This window comes from Balearica regulorum, chromosome 3 (assembly GCF_011004875.1).
Source record: "Balearica regulorum gibbericeps isolate bBalReg1 chromosome 3, bBalReg1.pri, whole genome shotgun sequence".
Classification (NCBI taxonomy): domain Eukaryota; kingdom Metazoa; phylum Chordata; class Aves; order Gruiformes; family Gruidae; genus Balearica; species Balearica regulorum.
This window is the reverse complement of record NC_046186.1, coordinates 34,232,518-34,256,477: the sequence shown is the minus strand read 5'-3', so window position 1 is coordinate 34,256,477 and position 23,960 is coordinate 34,232,518. Positions and strand designations below refer to the sequence as shown.

Here is a 23,960-nt window from a genome sequence, read left to right as displayed (position 1 = left end):
GCATAAAATTCAAATATTAAATGTGTTTCCCTTGGCAGGCCTCCTGATAAGTAGAAGACACCTAGGAATACAGTAGTACACGTGTGGATGCCAGAACTGGCTGGGTACGGCGCAATGCAGCGGGCCAGGTTTGTGTCGGCTCCGGGAGCTGAGCTCGGGCGTTTCTGCAGTCCAGATGAGTCCATTAACCTCTGCTGACACTCAGAAGCCCTCAGCTAATACTGCTTTCCTAAAAAAACCCACCCTGTTTACTTTGAGCTATCACACACTGTTGTATGTTTCTGAGAGAGTATTTAGGATGCAGAGATTAGGAGATACGTTTTCTGCTCCCTTGTAAGGTGAGGCTGAGAGAGATAAATGGAACTGACTGATTGCAGAACAATAATCTTCTCTGCTCCTCTGGCCTTTCTGAGAAGGAGGGAAAGGTTTGCTCACCTCATCTATGCTTCCCTCTTTAACCTCCCTGTGTAATTGTGAATAGCTGCAATATGTCAAAAGCCACAAGTGCCAGTGCAGGCAACAGCTCAGGTATTAAGTTGAAGGAACATTACATTAGCTTTTTAGCCAATTAACATGGCTGTTGGGGGGACCATCTGGAATAAATCTGTGAAGCAAATAGTTCGCAGAAACCCAGCAGGCAGCTCTACGGATTGTTGTGTTTGTATGGTACTTCATTAGAAAATAAACATATATATTCCATCTCAAGCACGAAGCGAAACAGTATTAAACCAGATCTCTGATAGTTAATACAACTGTCTCTACTAAATGACACATTTGTAAGAGTTGTGTGAATCACTGCAAGGAAAAGGTTGCAAAAACTCCAGTGACTGCAGTTTTGTGTTGGCACAGCCAAAACAACTGCTCCTGAGTTAATGCAGAAACGCATTTTTCTCTTGGTTTGCGGTTTCAGAAGCCTGCTTTGATAACAATGCTAATATCAGCTAATGATTCAGTATGCAGAGAAGGACCAAATCATGCGTCAGGAAACTGGAATAAACCAGTCAGCTTTAGCATGCTTCTGGAACTTCATACTTTGCTGTATTTATATTTTTCTCCATTAGAGACCCACAGCAGGAGCTGTAAAATTCGTCATCACTAGATTTATTCCTGCCAAGGGTTTGCTGAACACCCGAGGCTATAGCATAGAAATGTTGGACCAGGCTAATATTGATGCTTCAAGGATTAACTATCCACCCTCTTCCTCCTTAAGGCCATTTCTGTGTTCAGAGGATGTCACAGTCAGAACTGTTAAGATGGACAAAGCCCATCTTTGAAGCCACAGTAGCAGAAAGTGCAGCAGTTTCCTGCTGCAGACCTCAAGCAGCTCCGTTCTGCTGATGGACACCTCTACAAGGACTGGTGTATCGGCTAGCGGAGCTCACCGCACCTCTGCCCGGTGCTACAAGCAAGCCCAGAACTTCGTAGAGCTCCTCCACACTCAGACTCCTGGGAGAGCCACAGCAAAGCACAGAGAATGTGTTTATCAGCCAACTGAGGAATCAGCGGCGGTAAGCGTACTAACAGAGTCAACAAATATGTGGCTCATGGGAAATGCATATTTTATGTCAGAACAAATGGCATTTCTACAACCAATTTGCATAAGTATACAAGGAAACAGATTACTTGTCACAAAAGCACCTTCTATTGGAAATAAGGTATTTTCAGACTAATCAAAATTTCCTGTTTTCTATACCAGAAAATCTTAGCAATTAGTGTAGTAATTGCAATAATATAATGAGTTGCAGTACATTCAAACAAGCTTTCATTTGCAAAGTGTTCAGATATGTAAATAATGGGACTAGGTATGAGTGTAGGATTAAATCTGATCACTTTTAATGGGTTTAATGCCGCCTGATCTTTTCTGCAGAAAACGAAAAAGCACTAATATCTCTAGGAAGCAAAATACCACATTTAGCACGGCTCTTCCTAATTAGCCCTGCTAAGAAACCATCAGATGGAGCAGAACACCACACATCTGCACCTAGCCAGGTCTGGATATTTAGTTCAGGTATCTTGATGCAGTGGCACATTGTGCTGTAGAGACATAGCATACACCACATTTATGCTTATCGGCCTGCTCATGCCATAATTAATTAGGGAGCTGAAGACCAGGGCTTTTGGATATATACAGCGATGACAATTAAAATGTTAGCATTTGTCAACAGTTACTTCACCCCAGGCACTACCTAACGAGCCACAGTCTGCTGTATACATGGAACTGAAATAACCATGGTAACTCTGGGTATATAGAGACATTTTAATGATCACTACCACCTATCCTCAGGCCATCACTCGCAGAACTAAATGGCCCATCAAGAAGCAGATGAATAAAGTGGCGTCCGTACAATTTATGAAAAATGTTAAGAACTTTTAGGGATTAAAGCCATTTATATCTACCTCAAAAGGGGAAAAGGAGAGATAAATACAAGACAAAAGCATGTATTATGAAGAACTAATGAAACTACCACATCCTACTGCATCAACTGCCACTAAAATGTCAGTATCTACCAATAGCTAGCACAAATTGGTATCTAAGATACCAAAATTATTTCCTATTTTAAGTATAAGTGCCTCTTACTACTTACTGACTTTACAAATGGCAGCAGCAGTATCAAAGGTCTTTCGTGCACAGTCACTGCCAAACTGCAGTAGAAAAAGTATCAGTTATAGACCACAGCAATTCTCAAGCAAAGGGGATGCAATACTGTACTTTATTAACGCTCTCATACAATCTGACCTGATTTTAAAGGAATTACACTATTTTCTCCATGGAGAGGGAAAGGATTTGAGTGTATATAAAAGTATCTGTAAAACTGTCTTGTATTTAGAAGTTTCACTTACCAAAATGAAGAGACAACCAGAGGCAAGTTTTGTGTGTTCAGGAATAGTAGAAAACACGGACAAAATCAAGCAACCAAACACAAGGAGAAAACTGAAAGAGAAAGAATATTAATAATTGTTAATATTTTTCAGAACCCTGACCCAGTATCTATATTGATCCTACTTCACCAACATTAATACAAAACTATCAATGAACAGTCTTCATTAATAGAAGGGAATTCAACCACTACTTAGTTCATTAAAGACATTAGAATAGCCTATTACCAAATCCACACGCTTCTGAGCAGTACTGGTAGAATTAATGGAAATAAACACAAGAAACAAGATTTTCTTGCTGAAATGACCCAATATACACAGACACTATTTTTGGTATCACAATCCCGTACCTTTACGCAGTCCAGATACTCTTACTGGCTTTAAAGAAAGATCACCAGTGGGAGAGTTCTCTCCCCAGTCTGAAAAAACATTTCTCCCACAACTGACCACACATATGTGCTGTGTAAGCTTATGAAAGAGCTAAGATACATATTGTACCCAACTGCCCGTGCGAAACAACTTCCTTCCGAGCCACAGACTTCATGTACAAACTGCCAGAAGCTGAGAGGTAGTTAAGTTACGGCATCACTGCCCTAAATGAACAGGCTCCATTCTGAGAACAAACTTAATATCAGAAAATCCATTGAAGAAGTCAAAGCAAAGGAGTGAATTAAGAAAGTCTTACACAAGTCATGCAATTACAATTGGGAAAACATGACCACAATTTTGAGCTTGCATGAGCTGGCATGTTTCATGGTACCGACAAATACATGCAGGCAAAGTAAAGCACCAACATGTTGTTAAATCTCTTTGTGAGGAAGATGCAAACACCCGGTATCACTGTAGAAATTCTTGCATATCCCATGTCTGATCCTCACAGCATACAGCACACGTGGTGTCTGCAGACACGAGCCTGCAGAGCTGGTATAGCTCTGAGGCTTATACTATGGACGATAAGGAATATCTTTTCCTGTTGTACTGCTTCACCGATAATAATACCACTGTGCTGCTGAAACCATCTATGAATCAGATCAGAAGAGAAGTTCATTTCACCCACAATACCATGAACTGACTAAGCAGCAGCCAGGCAGCACACTGAGTGAGTGCAAGGCAGTGCATGTTCTATATTTTAAATTCTTGCGCTGGATTTTGCAAGTAGTAATAATTGATTCTACCAATGTTTTCCTAATTTCCTCCTTAAAACACTTGCTGGTCATGCTGGGCAATGACTCAACCAACAAAGGGCAGGCCTTTGGCTTTTCTTTGTATTGCTGGGACTCTTGTTAGCAGATGCTCTAACTCAACACGAATAGGTATTGTAATTAATGCAGATGTATAGCTGCAAGAAAGTACAAATGGCTCCTTCCTGATCCAGAAAGGACTCAGATCTCTTCCACGGACAAAGGGAAAAAGCATATAAATTACTAATCTATACAGAGGGTGCATATGCTCCTCAATATGCTGTTTCCATTAACCAACACAATAATTTTGAAGACACAGAAAGCAGCTTTTAAGAAAAGTACTGGAGGGTGGGTGTGTGTGGGTGTTTCTGGTGGCCAAGTTGAACATCCTTCAGCAGTCCTCTCTTGTGGCCGTGAAGCTCAACCACACGCTGAGCTGTACTAGCAAGAACGTATCCAGCAGGTTGAGGGAAGTAATTAGTTTCCACTGTTTGGCATCTGGAAGACCACATCTGGAGCGCTGTGTCCAGTTTGGGATTTCCCAGCATAAGAGACAGATGGACAGACTGAAGGGAGCTCAGTGGAGGGCCACCAAGGTGGTCAGGGCTCGTGACATACAGGAGGGGCTGAGCAGAGTTGGGTTTGTCCAGCCTGGATAAAGGGAGCATGAGACCTCAGACTGCTGTCTTCAGCTATCTAATTCTGGTTATAAAGAAGGCAGAGAGTACACAATTTGCAGGAAAGAAAATTATGCTTAGCTGTAAGGAAAAAAAAAAGTCACAGTGAAGGTGGTTTAGCACTGGAACAAGTTGCCCAGTGAGGCTGTGAAATCTCATAAGACGTTGGAGGCACATTTTGTAGTGTATTACTTAACTGCTGCATGAAGTTCCACTCTGAAAATCAAATCTGGTAGGAGCTTGCATATAAGCTCTACCAAGAAGTGTAAATAAACAGTATCCAGGAGGGTAAAGGGTGTCTCTGGCACGTACCATTGGCAAGTCTATCTTCCAGATCGAAGAAAGATAAAGAGCAGCATATATATGCTTAAAGGCTTAATAAAAACCTTGTTCAAGTGACAAAAATCCGCCTTGTGAGCAATTTTGCCCCCTTCTCCCCACTTTTTTTTAAAAAGGAAAATCTCCAAAAACATTACCAGTGGTTTCAGCTGCTACAGTCTTCACATACACCCCATCCTATAATTACATCCTACTGGCATAGACATAAATGTGGTTTCTTCTCGTTAAGGCTTGCACAGAGGGCAAAATAAAATTAAGAAGTGACTAAGAACTTATGGTAAAAGGATGCAATTTCCTCTTCCTGAATTTCTCTAGTCCTGAATCAGTTAAAATTATATTTTCTTGCTTCCTTTGTGTTTAGGTATTAAAAATTAGTTGTATTCCAGTAATACCAAATAAATTGGAGGCCCAGTTGTACTGGGTCTCGTCTAAACACACAAGTTTTCACTTGGAGGAGATCTCTTATAGCACAATTATAGAAAACAGACACAGCAGAAAGCTTGTTGTTCCCATATCACAGCTGGAGACCACAGCACAGAAAAGGTAAGGGACTTGCCTAAGGCTACACGGAAAGTCTTTATATGTGGAATAAACCTGAACCTTTTAAGTCCCAGCCCAGTCCTACAGTCATAAAACCATCCTCCACTCACCCACCACTTGCTTTGCCATAGTTCCTCAGGTCTGTGATTTAGAAGATCACTGTGGGCAAAGTGTTAATTCACGATTGATAGGAAAAGTGAGTCAGGAGAGGGAACTGGTACAGTTAAGCACTGTATTAATCAAAATAAAGGTAAATATTCAGGAAAGCCAGGTGCAGCTTAGATTAGCACCTGGTAGACATAGTTCTGCAGATTATCCATGAAAAGCAGAAATGATCCTCACAGCAATACATAAGAATAGTCTTGGAAAGATATTTTTCCAAATCTCTATAACCTTATGTTCTCAGTTTTTCCAGAAATTCTACAAGGAATGGAGCATTGCTGCTGCTGTTGTAGTTATTATTATTATTAAAGAAAAAAAGAAAAATGTTTGCATTTATCCACCCACACATTTAAATCTTGCCCCTCTATCCCTCATTCATCCCTTCAACACTAAACACTTTTTTTACTGCCATTCAGTATATTATGTCTAAAATTAGACTGTAAGCACTTTGGAGGAGGGGAGAAACCCAGTCCTATTAGCCTTGCAAAACTAAAAGCATACTTTTAGGTGCTCTAAAACACAAGACTAGCAACAACTGTAAAAGGATTAAGTGCTCTGGTTTATTTTCTGTAGTTTATTTACCACTGATGTGCTTTCTTTCAAAGTAAACCAATAGTCAGGATTCACTTTTTACCTTTTTTCATTTAATCTGTTTACTCAGGCCATCCAATGAAAGCACCTCTCTTTTTACCTAGCAAGAATTGAAGGCATGGGGGATACAGCAACACCTTTCACCTGGCTGGAGGTTAAACCATGGTCCATCCAGCAAAAAATAAATCCCTGAGGTTCAAACACCACGGCAGTCAAAGTGTATCAGAAGTTGTTCTTTCTTATCATGAACTATTTCTCCAGTGACGGATGAAGTGCAGAGGATTGCATTAAGCCCTGAATAGTCATTTTATAACTCTCAATAGAGGAAAAAGTATTTTTGAATGCCAGCATTTGAACTGTGTGCTATGGTACATGCTATATAAGAGGATGCTGCTGTAGGTAGAGAGTAGTACAAAGCAAAACACGGAGAAATTATATTTGGCCTCTGGTGGTTCAGTCTGGATCATATATTTGTTCAGGCTGAAAAAAACAGATGGTCTTTCCTCATGCGTTCAGTATCAGACAATAAAACATATGCCTTAGGCAGTAACTTCCCATAAAATTATTCAAGCATTGCCATAGTCTTGTATTTTATCAAAAGCAGCAACTTCCATTTTGTTTCAGCAGTAATCAGTTTTGATGCAGATCCTTTCATCTTATTCCCTTGCTTCTAAAAGCATACGCTAATTGGAGAAAAGCCAATTTATGAAAGATAATATAACTCAGAACCTTTGATATTTATTCAATCCGCCTCTCATAAACATTTCTTACTGGTTAATTAGGAACTACCAATTCTCCATTTATTTAATTTTCAACAGAATTTTACTATAGTTTGTGATTTAAGGGCTGTTCATATGGAAGAGGATGTTCAGCTTAATGCAATTCTTAAAACATTACTCAGGGAATATTGTAAGCATAAAAAATACACGCAGGGAAGGTCTTTAAAAGCTATTTCGCTACATTATTTACTGCTAGAATTTAAATAATCAAAAGTTAAACATCTGCAAACAGTTTTATGACCTCTTCTGTAAATAATAAAAATGTATCACTGTTAAAGTGACATAATTAAGTGATTAGACCACCAGAGTTATGTTCCAGTATTATTTGAGGTCTGCTTTAATCCCCATAAATGCAAAGACGTTCAGGATTATGACCAAAACTGCAAACCATTGGCAGTGCCACTATCCTGGATTTTGTACGGAAGGTAGAAAATGTTCGAAAGCTTTTGCCAACCTTAACTACGACCAAAAAGTAGCTCTGACTTTTCCTGCTGGTACAAAGTCAGAACTAATGCAGTTGCTTGCAAACTTACAGAAAATTGTTTGCATTCGCGAGGTCTGAGTCTACAAAGAAGCTATTAAAGCCCCTCCGTAAGTAATTCCTTCACACAGGCGGGAGCAGCGCCCATGTTTTCTTAACGGTGATCAGGATCTTGCTGAGTTGAGTACCCAGGTACCACCTTTTAATGATTTTTTTAAATTATTGAGTGCATAAAATGTGTGTGAGGCATTAGATAAATAAATGTGCTGAAGATTATACTGGGTGCATAGCACCAATAGATCCATTACAGCTTCAGATGAGCTGATGCAATACCCAGTAAAAACCCTATAAAGCAAGGAAGGAAAGAGACGGTCATTCATGGACTGTTACACTTTCATTGGGACTATTAATTCTGGCTAACAGTTCTCAGAAAAAGCACAGAGACAGATACCTGATGAGCAGGTTGCCCTACACAAGGTCCCTGCCTCAGCTAGATGCTGTTGGCACTCTCACCCCTCTTGGTGTGCGAGAAAGGGAGACTTCACGGCTTCGGTGTGCCACGGAGCTGATGGCGACAGGCAAAACCAGCATCCCCTGGACTGGGAGTTACTCTTAAATATACACACAATTTGCCAGGCACTAAGTTCCCATACAGGAGAAACTATGCGTATTGTTGGACTGATAGCTGGTGTACAGCGTTGCATCCTGCATGCTCAAGACAGGAAGGCAGCAGAAATTTGACAGCTTGTGTTGGCCTCAGTGCGCTTCCCAGTGTCTCTGAGCAGACAGTTAGGGAGGTGGGTGGAAATACCCTCTTCGGTGGGATGTGGAAAAACAATCACTGGAGTGTTTTCCTGGCTTTAGGAAGAACTGAAAGTGAAAATGTTGGCTAGTGCAGGCGTGAGAAGGACATTTACGCAGGTCCTGCGGTACCTCCCTTAAAAAGTAATCTTTTCAACATTTCTATAAAACAGATAATGCACTTCTGACATGGTGGAAAAGAATACAGTTTAACAGTTTTGATAATGCAAGCCATGTGGATTAAATTTTCCATCATTTATAGTTTCAATGTGACTTGTTTATGCAAGAAAATGAGATATGACAAAGGTTATTACAATTTGTTAAAAATGTTTGACAAAAGCTGCATGGAGAATAAGCGCTCTCCCATAGAAAAAAGCTCATAAATTTCTCCCGTAGGCTTTCTTTAAAACGACTTGCACTTCAACCTTTTCTTCAAGTGGAAGACTGTAACACATTAAGGGCTTGATACTGCGCTGCCTCCTACCCTGAAACAACACAACAGTCTTGTCTATGGAGAAGTGGAGTGAAAATAAATTGGATAGGAAACTTTAAAAACAATTTTTGAGATCAAAAAATAAATTTGCAGCAATACCATCTTTTAATATATTATTTCTTTGGATTAATTGTTACCTTTTTCAGAAATATATATATTTGAACTGAATTTCATGTCTGAAATTTTTTAAGAACAGAGCTTGCTTTTGCAGCAACTCGTTTAGAAAGGTGAGTTTTGTCAGGCTCAGATGAATAAATTTTATTTAAACAACATTTTATTTTTCATTCCCCTACAGGATGTTTATTAATTCTAAAAACTAGAACAGTTCATCAAGTTTGAAAGAGTTTAAGTTTGCAGTGTCAAAAAAAGTGTTGTAAACCTAAATTGACCCTTTCTGTCATATTTTTAAGGAGTCATATTTTTAGAAGTGTCTGCTAAGTGATTGTATTTGGGTTATATTGACAAAGCAATGAAAAGGCTATAACAGGAGATGTAATCAAAACCAAGCAAATGAAATAACTCAGATACCTATGGGACACCAATCAAAGTGTCATTAAATGCACATTTGATAATCCCTTCCACCCCAGACAAAAAAATAAACCATTAAGGTAAATTTCTCCAGGGATCTATAAAGCAGGCATCATTCTTCCTTGAGCAAGTACATCAGCTTAAAAGAAAATAAAACAAACCAAGAAAAGTTTATTCTGATGGGTTTAATGCTTAGAGATACTTGTGACCTAGATATTTTCTAAAAGGTTTTCATTGGCTTCAGCAGGAGACATTTTTGACACAAAGATAAGAATAAAACATGCGTTCTTCCAGATTTTAACTATTTTAAAGATTGGGAAGCATGATACTGATTTGCATTCCAGGATCCTTGTTTGCACTTACAGGTGCCTCAAATCTTTGCAAAATGACAAAACGCTCCTTTTATCACACCCAAAGAGTAGGTCTTTCTGTAGACCAAAATTTTCAAATGTGAATGCTTAATTTAGTAAACAAAATTTGTACTTAGACAACTCTGTAGGTATTTTTTTTTTCTTTTGCATCTAATAGCCCTAACACCCAGTGACAAGTCTGGTAGCTCACCTAGCAACCTGTGCTTCACCACAGACATTTCCCAAGAAAATTCATTTAAAATATGAATAGAAACTATGTTGTGTTTATCACTGAGCATCGTTTGCAGCACTTAGTTTTTTAGAACATATACAAAATTAAAACAAAAAACTGTATTGTAATGCTATGGAGAAATGAAACCCACTGCATACTCTGTTTTGTAAAACCATTTTTCCATTGCAATCTATTGATTCTAACCTTGTACACAATCTAGGGCAAAGGGAAATACTCAAATAACCTTTTTCTGGAGAAGCGTTTGCTAACACACTGTACTCAGATCTCTTGCTAACCAGAAAAAATAATCCTTAATAGAAGAAATGTGCAGACGTGTAAGAAAGAAATGTGTTCTGGTAATTACAAGCATAATCCACTTCAACATCAGCTTTTCAGATCTTCAGATTTTAAGATAGATATACTGCCACTACCACATGTTTGTTTGGTTTTTTTTCTGAAGTAAGAAAGCAAAATCAAAAGAACAGAAGAATTGCAGGACTGCTGGGTGGTTTTCATGCCACAAGTAACAGTCTCCTCTTCGCTCAGTGCTGGGAGTGCAGGTCTGGCTCTGCTGAAGCCAAGGCATGATTGATTGTAATGGGGCCAGACATCACTCACCTTCATTATCTAATCTCCATCAGCGGCCAACAGTGCCATGGCTTCGGCGGCTAAAACTAAGTAGAAACCATACTGGGTTGGGAAAAAAAGCCTGTCTAAGCCTCTGGAGTTAGTCCCACTCGGTGTGACTCAGACAGACCCCTAGTAAATCACACTGCGTCAGGGAATGGCACTGTTCCTCCCAATGGCCCCTGATGGTCTACACCATTAAATGGAGAGGACTGCCACTAGTGTGCTTTTGGCTTGGGTAAAATAACACTTTCCTAGACAATTCCTGGGTATGGTCAGGGAGTTAGCGTGTATCTGGGTGAAATTTTTCTCTGAACTTGCTAGCACATCTTTTACTATGGACAGGTACTTCTGGGTGTCAAGTTATTGTGTTGAAAAAACATTCTTTTATACTTAAATCCATACCCAAGCACTATCAAATGAGCATATTTAAAATATGACCTGTAATTTATGATCAATGAGGATACTTCAGTATTGTTTTACATCTCAGTTGAAGGCAAGGACAGAGGTGAAGTCTACTGAAAATTTAATCATTCAAATTCAAGTGCTTGCTTGGCAAATTTTAATTAAAAAACCCTTGGGATTAAACTACTTGCAAGATTTGGGATTAAGACAATTAGCCCAACATAACTATGGTAGGTTGATACTGTGAGCAGCACCCAAGGATCAGCTGTGCATTTTCATCTAAAATATTCCATCCTATTGAAGAGCTCTGGAACATAAATCAATCTCCTTGTTTATCTTATTTTTCTCCATTAGAATATTATATATTGGATTTTGCTTTGGTTTTAAATGTGCTTTTCAATGGTGTGTGGCCAGTAACATAGAGAATTAAAGGAGTTCTTCAGGGGAAAGGATCACTAAAATATAGTTATGCAAATATCCTGCTGCAGTACATGAGTAAAAGGAACTCCTGTTCATCATATCCCTCAAAAAGGCCTCTTAGTAACCCTTGGCTACCTCTATATTTTTTTATTATTCCAGACATGTGAACAAAGTAGTACCCACACATCCTCCAAAAATAGCTTTTCAGACTGCAAAATAACACAATTATTGTGGCAGCAATGTTCACTTTCATGATATAGATGAAGAATCTATGGGATACTTGGCTTTGCATGGGGATTCCAGTTTATTTGCTGTCACTAAACACTATTAAGTCCCACATGTTACCAGAATACTGGATAAGACAATAAACTACCTTTTTTTTTTTTTTTTTTAAAGTGGAAATATCAGAGTTCCTGAGTATAATTGATGTTTATTGTACCATACCAGTATATCAGCCTGTGATGGCTGTGGGAGGAATGGTAAAAAATGATTAAAAATGAAAAATACCAGTTAATCTGCTCACTTTATGATGCCTTCATTCAGCAGGTCGATTAGGAGAGGAATAATTTATCACCTTTTAATATACTGAAATACAGAATAATATTGTTAAACACTCCACTTTTAGGAGAACGAGGATGAAACAGTAAGTCTGTCCTGAACAAAACCATATATTCATGACAGAATTTTAAAAAATGGTAAGCATAACAACAGTATTTAAAAGTCCAGGCTACTTTATAGCCCCAACACCCCTCAGAGCTACCACAGAAATCAAAGCTGCCACAAATGCCAGGGTTCATTAAACTTGGCAGAATAATGTCGTAATGGCATCAAGAATAAATATTTTTTTAAAACTTCTTCAAGGTACCAAGATCTAGGTCTTCTTTCTCTAATCTAATTTACTCCTATTAACTAATAGCTGGATTTTGGTCTTTAGTAAAACCTTATAGCTGATTTCAGTAGAAGTATGGCTTGTGTGGGGAATTATGAGCTTACTCATAAATATCACCAGAGCAAAGAAAATCCTGTTCATTTCCTATAGGTTTCTCCCAGTAGTAAACAAGAATATAAATGGAACACAGAATATTTTTCCAACATAATGCAATGTTAGTATTAAACTTACTTTTAAAAATCAATCACTGCACTTTAGCTCGAGGGTGCTCAGTTTTACACCACACCATTAGTCTTGTCTTCCTTAATCTAAATAAGTTCTGTGCTTTCTGGAATCTGAAGTGCCCTTTCTTGTTGTTAGGCAGCACTACTAACAGACCAGGACTTGATGGCAGAAGCATGTCAGACTGCAAAACAAGAAGAATCCCATCTTAAAGGGTTCAAATGATGATGAGAATTTCCTGGGTTTAATGTATGTATAGCAACACATATCTCCTCCCTCCATAGGGTTCTATGATCTTCCATATGATATCGACATGAAAGCAGCACAATCTCAAATCTGGGAGGGAGTGGGGTGTTCATCTATTTCCTTGTATGCTTTAAGTTTCTTAATGTTTAAAAGCAAAGAGTAGATATGCACTTTGTCAAGCACTAGGCCTTGCTGAGGTGGGTACAACAAACAGCTTGTGGTTTTGTATCACATGTTGCTTTGAGAACAGAACAGCCCTCACAGTGACCTAAAGCAAGATGTAACACCCACTTTTCAAAATGAGACTTTATTCTGTCTGAGTCTCTCCAGTCAAAGCCCAATGATGCAACTCATTTTCCTCTATTTTTCAGGGTCTTTTATCTCATAATCACTGCAATTGGAAATAGGGCCACATAATTTCTCCTGCGCATCAAACGAGATAGTCTGAGGTCCCTACAGTGTACCGCTGCTAAGTGCACCAGCAGTGGCTGCACGCAGCAGCGTGGAAGGGCATCATCTCGTGTGTCCGCAGCAGGACCTGCCTCTCCTGGGATGTTTGTGAGGATGTCGGCTGCTGCTCACACGTCTGGCTCCTGTGTGCCAAAGGTACGCTTATACATTGCTTTGGCAACAATAATATTTCTGTTTCGATAATGAGTTATTTTAATAAACGCTGAGTGGCAAAGGTTCTGGAACAACTATTATGCTTATGTAGAATGTTAAATACACAAAGTGATCACCTATTTTCCATATGGGGAAAAACTTGCCCTTTGAGGTTCTTAAACATATTAAAGCTGCTGCTTGTCTGTTTGAAACAACACATGAAAGTGTTACTTTCCAACATTTTATCTTTCAGTGGCTTGCACTCTTCGCCAAAATTGTGCTGCTCAGAAATCAGTGTGAAACAAGTTTGCATTTTTAAGACATATTACAGGCACAGAGATAACTTTACATGAATTTTACTTTAGCAGATCAGTTTCCTTTCACAGATGGTGATCCTGTAAGCACTTACTCAAGTGTTCAAGGTCAGGTTGAATGGGGCTTTGAGCAACCCGATGTCCCTGCCCACAGCAGGGGAGGGTGGACTAGATGGTCTTCAAAGGTCCCTTCCAACCCAAACCATTCTATGATCTATATGCGTAGTTTAATCAGAGATGATTGCAAGTACATAGTTCCAAACACTGACTGTATGCTTCAAGGTTGGAGAAGAAGCCCCGGAGATCCCTTTGTTAACCATACAGTTAAAGTCAGTTTTCTGGAGCTTCAATGTACAAAGTACTAGCCTCCAGTAATTGCACGGAATGTCCTAGCAAGCAGGATTGTAATTTCCCACAACTAGGAGACAGGCAGACATGCATCTCTGCTGGAAGGGGAGACTCTCTCTCACTACAAGGAAGTGCAGTTAGTTGGTGTATCTCAGCTAAGAATGGTTCCTGGCTGTGCAAGTCCCAAGGGGACGTCTCTCTGTTGTACCTCTGTGACTCTCACCACAGCACCTTAGAGCCTTCAGTGTACTCAGTCCAGACGACTCCATCATGAGCCACAGTAGTGTTATTTCCCTGCATTAACAACGTGGAGCAGAGAGAGATACATGATATATTGGCCTCCTACAATTCATAACGATTCACATTAAAAATCAGTACAGGCTAGGCACTGCAGGGCTTCTGCAAATTCTGAGTCTCTGAGACTCTAAAAAGCTCAATTGTCTTTAAAATGTTAAAATAAGAAGCTTGTGAGTGTTGAGAATTGGTCCTTCATAGGCTAGGAGTGACTTAAGCTATGTATGGGACTCAAACAGAGCACTCACACAGCCAGGAATCATTCTTAGCTGAGATTCACCAGCTGACTGCACCTCCGTAGTGAGAGCAGTGTTTTTCTTCTTCCAGCAGAGATGCATGTCTGCCTGTCTCCTAATTGCTCAGGAAACTTGACAAGCGAAAGAGTGGATTCAGGGTGAGCCAAAAATGTATATGTTTATCTGTAAAAAACAAGTTCTGCTAGCTGAACCTTTTTCTTTTCATATATTTTGTGACCTGTTATTTTGTGACCTTAACATTTATTTATGTAGATTTAAAGAATAAATGCTGAGCAGGACTAGGCATCTTGATTTAATTGAAAAGTCATGTAACAGTATCCATCCAGCCATATGAGAACACACAGATGAAAAAGTAACCCAATCAACCAATATATCAAAGCAACAGAAAGCCTTTTCAACTTAACAAGATCATTTAGTCAAACCTTCCTATAAAAGTGCATGAAATAAATAGTTTTGCAGTGTGCCCAGAGCATCACTGAGCTCAGACAATCACAGGCAAATAAATAACCAAGGGCCTGTCTGTTAAAATCATCATACTAATCTCTAACAAAAGTAAGGTTACAGTGGCTGCTTTTACAAAGGGAATTCATAAAAATCACAGTCTCATGTTGGCTGGAAGGGACCTCCAGCAGTTATCTTGTCCAACCCCCTGCCGAAAGCCAGTTCAATTGCATCAGTTTCCTTAGAGCTGTGTCCAGTGAGTGGCGAACGTCTGCAGAGAGAGAGGCTCACGGCCTCTCTGGGCAGCCTGGTACACCACCCAACTGCCTGCATGGTTACAATTTTTTTCTCAATATCAAGCTGCAACTCTGATACAAGAAACACTGAGCATCACATTACTTTATTCCTCAAAGTATAATCACCAAATTTCTTTTTTCTCCCCCCCCCCCCCCCCCCCCCCAGATCACCAGACTGCAAACAAGTGGGCTTGATGGGCTGGGATGACGGGATGGTCTGCATCCTCATCCTCCCGGTGCTGATCTCTTACAGCTATTGCCTCCTTACCCTAATAACCTCACTTAGTTTGTACCTTTCGGTTGAAGATCTGTGAACCTAACATTGAAGCACTGAGGTCAGACATCAAGGCCTCTCAACCTAAAATATTCTCCACAGTTCTCTGTAGTATCCTCATTATGCAGATTGCTATTCTTGGCACTCTCCTTTTATTTTGCCTGTTATTTTTCCTGCAACCCAGGCAAGAACAAAGCTAAATCACTGTTTCTACTATAATGATAGACATGGTTTACTTTGTATATAACTTGCCTTCTTTGTTCATACTCCTTTTAGTTTGTCAGAGGGTTTTATTTTATATTACTGAAAAAGCAAAAAAACCCCACCAAACCTGGGCCACTGAAGTAAAAAACCAGGATGCATGTTAATGGTATCTTGATTATATAAATTATTATCTCTTGCCCAGTATTGAAGGATTTTCCAGCTATTAGCTGGTACTTTCAGATATAGAAGCCCTGAGTAGCTGTTTTGAGGTGCAGACATACTCAGGAGTCCTAGTTTGCCTGCAGAGCACTTTCGAGTCTCAAGCCAGTAATTAAATGCCCAGGCGCAGATTCAGATGTCCAGTAGTAGAGCACTTTCATTTGGAAATGTATTTATCACATCTTTAGCAGGCTGTGTGATGTCTTTCCACAACGTCTTTCTTCTACCTGTGGCCACAGCCCAGCAGGTCACACGCTGCACCCGCCTACCTTATTAGCTTTTTTGGCTTTAGATGAGGAATGAGGATTTGTAATGAGATACCTACAGGATCTGTTTGAAAGACGAAAAGGCCACTTCAGCCAGTGTGCTGTAATGCACACGTATCCACCGGTGGCTGTAATACTTTTTTAGTATGTAGGTAAACAGACACAATCACTTTAAAAAATGTATATTCACATATTTCTTAGAGCTTATGACTGGGAGTGGCCATGAGGTGACTTAGCCAGGATTCTGAATGGTACTGGTGTCTGCTGCACTTCAGGAGACCAAACTTTTCCATACCATTGGGACCTGGGAAGAGCACAGCCGATCCGCAGGGCCCTGCAGCTACAAGCACCATGCAGGAAGGACCACGTGATTGCAATGGGCAAACCCAGCCGCAAAGAAAAGCCAAAATACCTTCTGAGTCCCAAAACAATTTGATCTGCAGGAGGACTTTTTCCTGACTCCAGAGTGACCCATTTGAACTCCCCTAAGTAACAAGAAGTAAATGCAGGCATCTAAGAAAACTTTCTTGGTGCTATTTTAGACATCTGCCTTGCATGCATCTAGTGGCCTGGCTCTTGTTGTTGTTACAGCTCTTTGTTTCAGAGGAAAGGGGAGAGGGGAAACAAAAGTATTCGGTCGATTTTGCTTCATGGACAAAAAGGAAAAACTCCAAACCCTTCCACTCGGTTGCTGTCAACTGAAGCACTTATGCCTCAGCTTCACTTCTAATCGTCTTGCTGAGGACATGACAGTACTATCAAAGCTTCTTCTGAAAAATTCAATTTTGCAATAGCAGGAAGAAATAAAATGAGAATCTCTTTAGACAGAAAACAGTTATAAAGACTTATGAAGGTAAAATGACAATTTTGATTTGTTCCCATATTTTCGGTTTTGCTCTTTTATAACAACCTGTTGCCTGTTGCCTCAGGAAGCCTTTGGCTGATTGAATGTGCATGAGCTAACTGCTAAATGAAGCACCTCAATGTTTTTTAAAGTATCCAATATATTTTTTTTAATTTTTCAGAATTTTAAAAAAAGTCAACTTAGAAATGAAAGTCCATACAAGTCTGCTGTGTCATGGAACAAACTTTGCAATGAAGTGCTTTGCCTCTCACTGCCTGGATGATCACAGAGGACCAGACCAAAGCCTATCCAGCCCTTGCAGCAGTGGTCTTCCCCTGCGGAGGTGGCAAACCAGTTCCTTACCAGCAGGCTGGGGCTCAGGGGCTTCCCAAACCTCAGGCTGTGGGCCTGGACAGACTCTGCTGCAATCAGGTTGCCTAATCACAGTTCTGGAGTCCATGTGTATTTTCAGCATGCATACACACCGTGAATGATTTACAAAGTTTGAGTTCTATGAAGATGTATCTCTTAATCACTTTAACCTACTGCTTAATAATTGCCCCGATGCCACCTCTGTGTGGCATTCTGAGAGGCAGTTAATCACCATTCCTGTTCATATGCTCTGTTCACATCTTGGCTTTATAAATCCTTATTATATCTGGGTACAGAATAAATCTTTTCTCAGGAACTAGGGAAGGTACAGACAGAAGTGAGCTCCAATTTCCAGATTCTAATCCAATGACCACTGAACCCAGCCCATGTCAGGCCAAGCAGGCTGGCAGCATTCATGAATGCCGATGTCTATTTTTCATGACTCAGTGGGGTGATGTGTCTGGAATAATCTCCGTCTGCCTGCTTCTGTAGCTTCGTGACCAGATTTGTTGACTGGAAACAGCTTACACTATGAGGCTGAGCTAGTCCAATGCTTTAACTGTATGCATAGTACCTAATATGAACACTTCGCATCGCAGGGACAATAACGTATTGTTATTATGTAAAGGGACACTACTGTTGTAAAATGTATTTGCAACCTGCCTGGTAAGAGGAGTTGGTTGGGACAATACAACTCTATTTTAAAATTGCCATTTTTCTTATTATTCTAGTTACTAGGTAAGTCTCAAATCGGATGTATGGAGAAAAATAAGGGCTAAACCACTATCTTTGCAATGGCATTGCAAAATATCCAAGGGGAAAAAGAATGCCTAAGTGGCTAATATACTGTGAAATTTGCCCACAGTTTGTACAATAATGCTACAGTGTGAGTCCTGAAACACACACATATAAGAGTTCTTCAGCTCATTAGTCTCTGGAAAAATCAAACTGCTGCTAACAGCTTCAGTGACTCCTGGCGTCCCTGGAGTCAGCACAAACTTCTCTTGCATATGAGAAGACCGAAGCTGGACCGTAGGTAATTACTGCGCAAACGCAAACAGCTTGCTTTTAAAAAATTCTTCTGTGCACGTTGAATGTATGTGATAGATTTAAACAACATCATAAATGTAAACTGTACTTGAGAAAACTGTAACTGTGCAGCTGGTAGAGTCCATAAAGATAAAAGAAATGTTTCCATAACATTTAATTTCAAGTTGACATTTATATAACAAAACCACGGTAAAGCTATGTTTAGCTGAAGTTGTTTGCATATTTTGCATCAGTATCACCAAAGGCTCGCTCGCTCTCTCTCTCTCTCATTTATATAGTTACCACATTTTGGTAACCACATTTATATAGCTGAGGCAACGGCTACTGCAAAAGGAAAACTGAAAACCAGAGAATTTGTAACATTTGGATAAACAAGCCATCAGTTCTGGTCTTGTAACTAATCAACAACTGGATGTGTTCACTTTTGACTGCAAAAATTGCCCTGTTTTCACTAACAGAGACACACAGCATACAAGTTCTTGAACATTTAACTGTGAAAATACCCTAATCAGTCTGATTTTAGTTTTTCCACCAGGAACACACTATTTTTCTTTTATCTCTCTCATCTTAAAAGTGTCACAGGAGATGGCCAGCCTTTTAGGCTCCCACAAATTCATCCTTCTGAGTACATTTCTTTATCGAGCACAAGGCTGTGGAAATGTTTTGGGTTTTTTTCAGTCCCACTGGTTTAGTAAGGAAAGAGGCTTAACGTAAGCAGATCCTTTCCTGACTGCCATTGCGATACAGAGAGGGTTCCGGCGAAGATTTCCTAGACACATTACACATTACTGCTAAGAGATGCAGAAACACGAGTTCCACATTTGTAGGGTGGAACCTGTTGGTCCAGCGTTCCATCCCTGTTAGAATGAATGAGTTTTGCTATGACATTAATAAGGTGAAGATTTCCTGAACGGAAATCAGTCCCTTTTTTGGTAACGAATCCGGTGTTTGAGAAACATATTGGATTACTGCAGTAAGCCATAGCAAAGATGAGCCTTTACTGCATTTAAAGGTGTGAAGACCCAGTGAGACCGTAGCGTACGTCAGCCTGCCAAGGTCAGCTTTAAACAAGCTAGCTCGAGTTCTGACAAAGTGCAGCCAAAGAAGCACAGAGGTTAGCTCAGGCTAGCTGTCCCATTATTCACCCAGCTTTCCAGACAGGCTGAGTAGTTTATATTTGCGCTCTGGCCTGGCACAATTACACTACTATCATTACCCAGGCTGACTGCATAGAAACCAGCTCACAAGTGTCCACAAAAGCTCCTGCTGACTTAATCAGAGAATTTTCAGGCTTAAGAATACAATTTGCAATACAATGTCCAAAACAATTTTCTCAAAGCATCTGTTACAGAAGAATATCTGGTTTATCTTCATCATAACACCTACAAAGAAATTCTTTGTAGACCTAAGAAAATTTAAGCTTTAAAAAAACACTAGAATATCTTTAATAAATGCTATGAAAAAGCATGAAAATGTCAATGACATGGAACTCGGGAAATGTTGCACATCATGAGAAGCAAAGCTCAGGGTTTATACTGAGTATCAACTAGATTACATGACATCAGTGGACTACCAAAATACAGAGGAGCCATTTCTCACTACTGTTGGTCTTTGCAAGTCTATGAATAGAAATTAATCCAAAAGAAACAAAAGATTATACGACACACACCTTGATGTTCAATGAGTAAATGTCTTCAGAAGATGCTGAGGACAGTGTTTCAGTAGCACTTCCAACTATCTCCCTCTTTCCATTAGTGTTCCTGCTACAGTGCTTTGAATGACATTGCAGGTGGCAATAAACACAGCACACCACTAATCAGCTTTGTTTATGAAGGGAAACTACTTTCTTACTACAGCTTCCAGCCTCTTCTGAGAAACCTCTAGATTTTTTAGTAATAAGTATTTTTGTACATGAGGGACAATGATGCCAGACAAACAAGAAATGTGTGCGTGGAAATGGTGCAGAATCAAGTCTGAAATCAAGAACCAGTTTTCTGTTGTGAGGGCTGCAAAAAATGCTAGGACCCTAAGAGAACATTTTCCAAGGGTGTTAAGCTGCAAAAGATGGAAATTTATACTTAGTGAAATTTTTCAGACATGCCTCAAATTTTGCACCTTCTACAGTCTTCCTTAAAAATCTAACCCAAGTAAAGTGACAATAGTTTAATTCTTTTTGCCCTGAAGGACATTTAGATGATTTAAAATGAGGTACTATGAAAGACAATATGGTCTGCCTACAGTTCAATAAGAGTCTTCACTTATATCACACAGTAAAAAATGTGTGATAAAAGTAGTGATATATGACAGTGACAGTGGTTAAAACTAGGAGACCGCAACTCCAAAGAAGAATTATTGAAATTAAGTGCACAGCTCAAAATATCTTCCCATTGCTAAAAAAATGTATTTTACAGTATTAAATCAAAGAAAAGGAACCAGACTTTAGATGGTAAACTTTTGGAGGCAAGCTGTGGTTCCTTGAGCGTGTCTGGAAAGCGTTCCACATATAGGCGGCATGGTCTTGGATGGAGTATCATGGGCCTGGATATGACATTAACAGTCAATCACAATCCCAAAATATTTAAGAACATCAAATCCATGTTTTTTTCCAGTTCATTTTCTATCATCTTGCAGGCTTCCATCCAAGTTATTAACAGTGTGGGTGAGGGACTATCAGCTTAACTTGCCAGACCTGAGTATCACCCTGAGAGGAGCTCCCAGTGAGGAGACATTCGATGCTGCTGAGCTGGAGGTGGAGTGCAGGGAATAGCACTATGTTTACAGAACCTCTGTGTGGGATGTGAAAAAAATAACTTCATTTTTCACTTTAAAAACCTTGACAAATCAAAAGTCTTTAGGCCATTTTCTTGTTAAGACAGACTTGAAAACAAACAGAAAGAAACTAAGGGTAGTATATTATGTAGGATAGTACTAGTAATAGTGAATTATATGAATTATTGGCACAAAATATAAGAGAGGTTCATTTAAAAACACACATAAAGTAATTCAGTGAATCATTACTAAGCTGCTTCTTACATAATATTGCATAACAGCAACAAAAACCAAAACAACAGTGATTACCTTGAAGTATAGCAAGTGGTAATAAAATTATTTTATACATTGCACAAGCTAAGAATATTTCTGGTAGCAAGAGATGAAGGCATGACTTTGATCCCAAAAATAATAGCAAGATGAGACTGGAGGGCTCCCAAAGGGAAGATTGTAAAGATAATCAGCATGTATGTAGTGAGATTCTGCAGTGAAGAACTTTCTGGGAACATGGATGGGTGCCAATCATAGCTTTGCTTTAGAACTGTCTGGTCCTGTCAGGAGGGTCAAAGGAGGAAATGTAAAGATTAGATGATGGTAGAAAGCTTGCCAAGGGTTCACAGCAAAGGGATCATCCAACAAGATATTAACAACCAAGTGTAACTGAATAAAAGCAATAAAAGAAATAGTCAAATCAATGTCTTCTACTATTTTTTCTCTATTGCATAAGCATATTTAGTTCTTTCATTTTTTTCTAAGAAAATAAAGTTAACAGAAGTCGTCTGTTACAGAGTGATACTCTTCTATATGAAAAGGTCTCAGCTGTTAGTATTGTGTTTCTATGTACTGTTGACATATCTAGTAGATATATAATGTTGAAATTACAAAGTCCCACAGACTAAGTAACAGCTTTTACTGAACTTTGGAATAAAAGCAAAGTAGCTTTAAACGACTTGAAAGTTATAAAAAGAAAAAAGAAAAAAACATAGAAAGAAAGATGAGATAGATTGTGGAACAATAGCCCGTTAAAATAACCTAGTCTAATTTTTATAGCTACTCAAGTGCTCAAAACATAGCCAAATTTCCATGATGCTACTGACTTAATGCCTTTGAAGACTCATGCCAACAGACTTCTCATATCTGAACAAAGAAAACAAAAGCGGATCTTTTCCATGAGTTACATACAAATCCTAAGTTAACAGGATCCAGATAAAAAGGTAATAACAACTGACAAGATTAATAAACTACATGAGCACACACATTGCATTGGCAGCAGGTTTCCATCAGCTTGAATCCTCAGGCTTGCCCTTCACTTTTAAGCTCCATGTAGTTGTATTAAACAGATGTCAGACACAATTTTACTGCACTAGTGGAGCCAAGCATCCAAGCTATCCTTTGTGCTAAGTTTTTTTGAAAAGATGGTACTTTTTATTAAAACACATTCTTTGGTCCATACTTGTTGTTTTAGATGCAGGTCAACAGAATTGTTATTAGTCAAAAATGCTCTCTTCCACCTCTTAAAACAAAGATTTAGGGGTGGTATGTGAGAAAATGGAAAAATATATCTAGAAGAACTAAAGAATGTGATGAGATGGGAGTTCAACTACTATAACACACTTCCTCTGCTTGCCTCTGAAAAAAAGACGTGGAACAAATGTAGCATCTGACATTTACTAACCTTGAGAAATCATTCCCAGTGAATTGCTGTCTTTTCCAGGCAGTATAGCAAATACATAATCAGCACTGCAGATAGACAGTCCAACAACTACCACTTGCTATGAAATCCCTCCTTGCCACCACGCACAAATCAGTGTGCGCTGCTGACCCAGCATCTCTCAGTGGCCCCCTCCCCAGATTCCCAGGAGAATCTCAAACATTCCCACACGAAACTTGCAAAATGATATGCAAATCACCCTCTTCCCCATAAGCTATCTTTTATGGAGCAAAATAAGTTTTTTAGACATATATTTAGAATTCTCTTTACTTCTCTACAGAAGTGAGAGAAAAAAGCATGACAGTGGTTGTGTACTTTCTCTGTGACATCAAGAAGACCTCTTTTCTCTTCTACATGGATTAACGTTCAAGTATATTAGCATATTTTTAAAACCACTCTGAATGGTGTGATATAATCAGCATCCAATCCCATTTACTGTCATATTTTAGGCATATGTGATATAACATATGTAGCAATTTCAGTGACAAAGTGTTTATTCCTCGTTTAGCATTCAAAACACAGTCACTACATTTCCTCCCCCTCCCCTGCAAAAGAGCCTACTTAAAATCAGATAGGTAGATGGTCTTCTGGTGCCTATGTATAAAATCTGATCCAGCAATCCTTTAAACCATGGGCTGCTTAATATCAGTAATTATCTTACCCTCTTACCTAAAAGACAGCAGCTGCTTTGCTTCTGTGCAAGGCCAGAAATGGCCCAGGCTGAGTAGCTCTTGGCTATGCAATAGTCACTGACATGACCTGGTTTGATTCCACTCAACCTTATTCATTTTTGTGTTTCTGTTCTATCAGAAGCTGATGGTCCCTCTTCCCATTCCAAGAACCTTAGTCCTCCAGGGT

The 23,960-nt window shown here is 39.4% G+C and overlaps 1 protein-coding gene across 3 annotated transcripts in view; it reads right to left on the bottom strand.

Annotated features, from left to right (window-relative positions):
• KCNQ5 (potassium voltage-gated channel subfamily Q member 5) overlaps positions 1–23,960 on the bottom strand; it is a 297,242-nt gene that overhangs the window by 87,757 nt on the left and 185,525 nt on the right. For all 3 annotated transcript variants that reach the window (XM_075747513.1, XM_075747512.1, XM_075747514.1), the window contains exon 2: positions 2,842–2,932. In XM_075747513.1, coding sequence (XP_075603628.1) covers positions 2,842–2,932 — 91 coding nt within the window. The remainder of the gene's footprint in view (positions 1–2,841; positions 2,933–23,960) is intronic.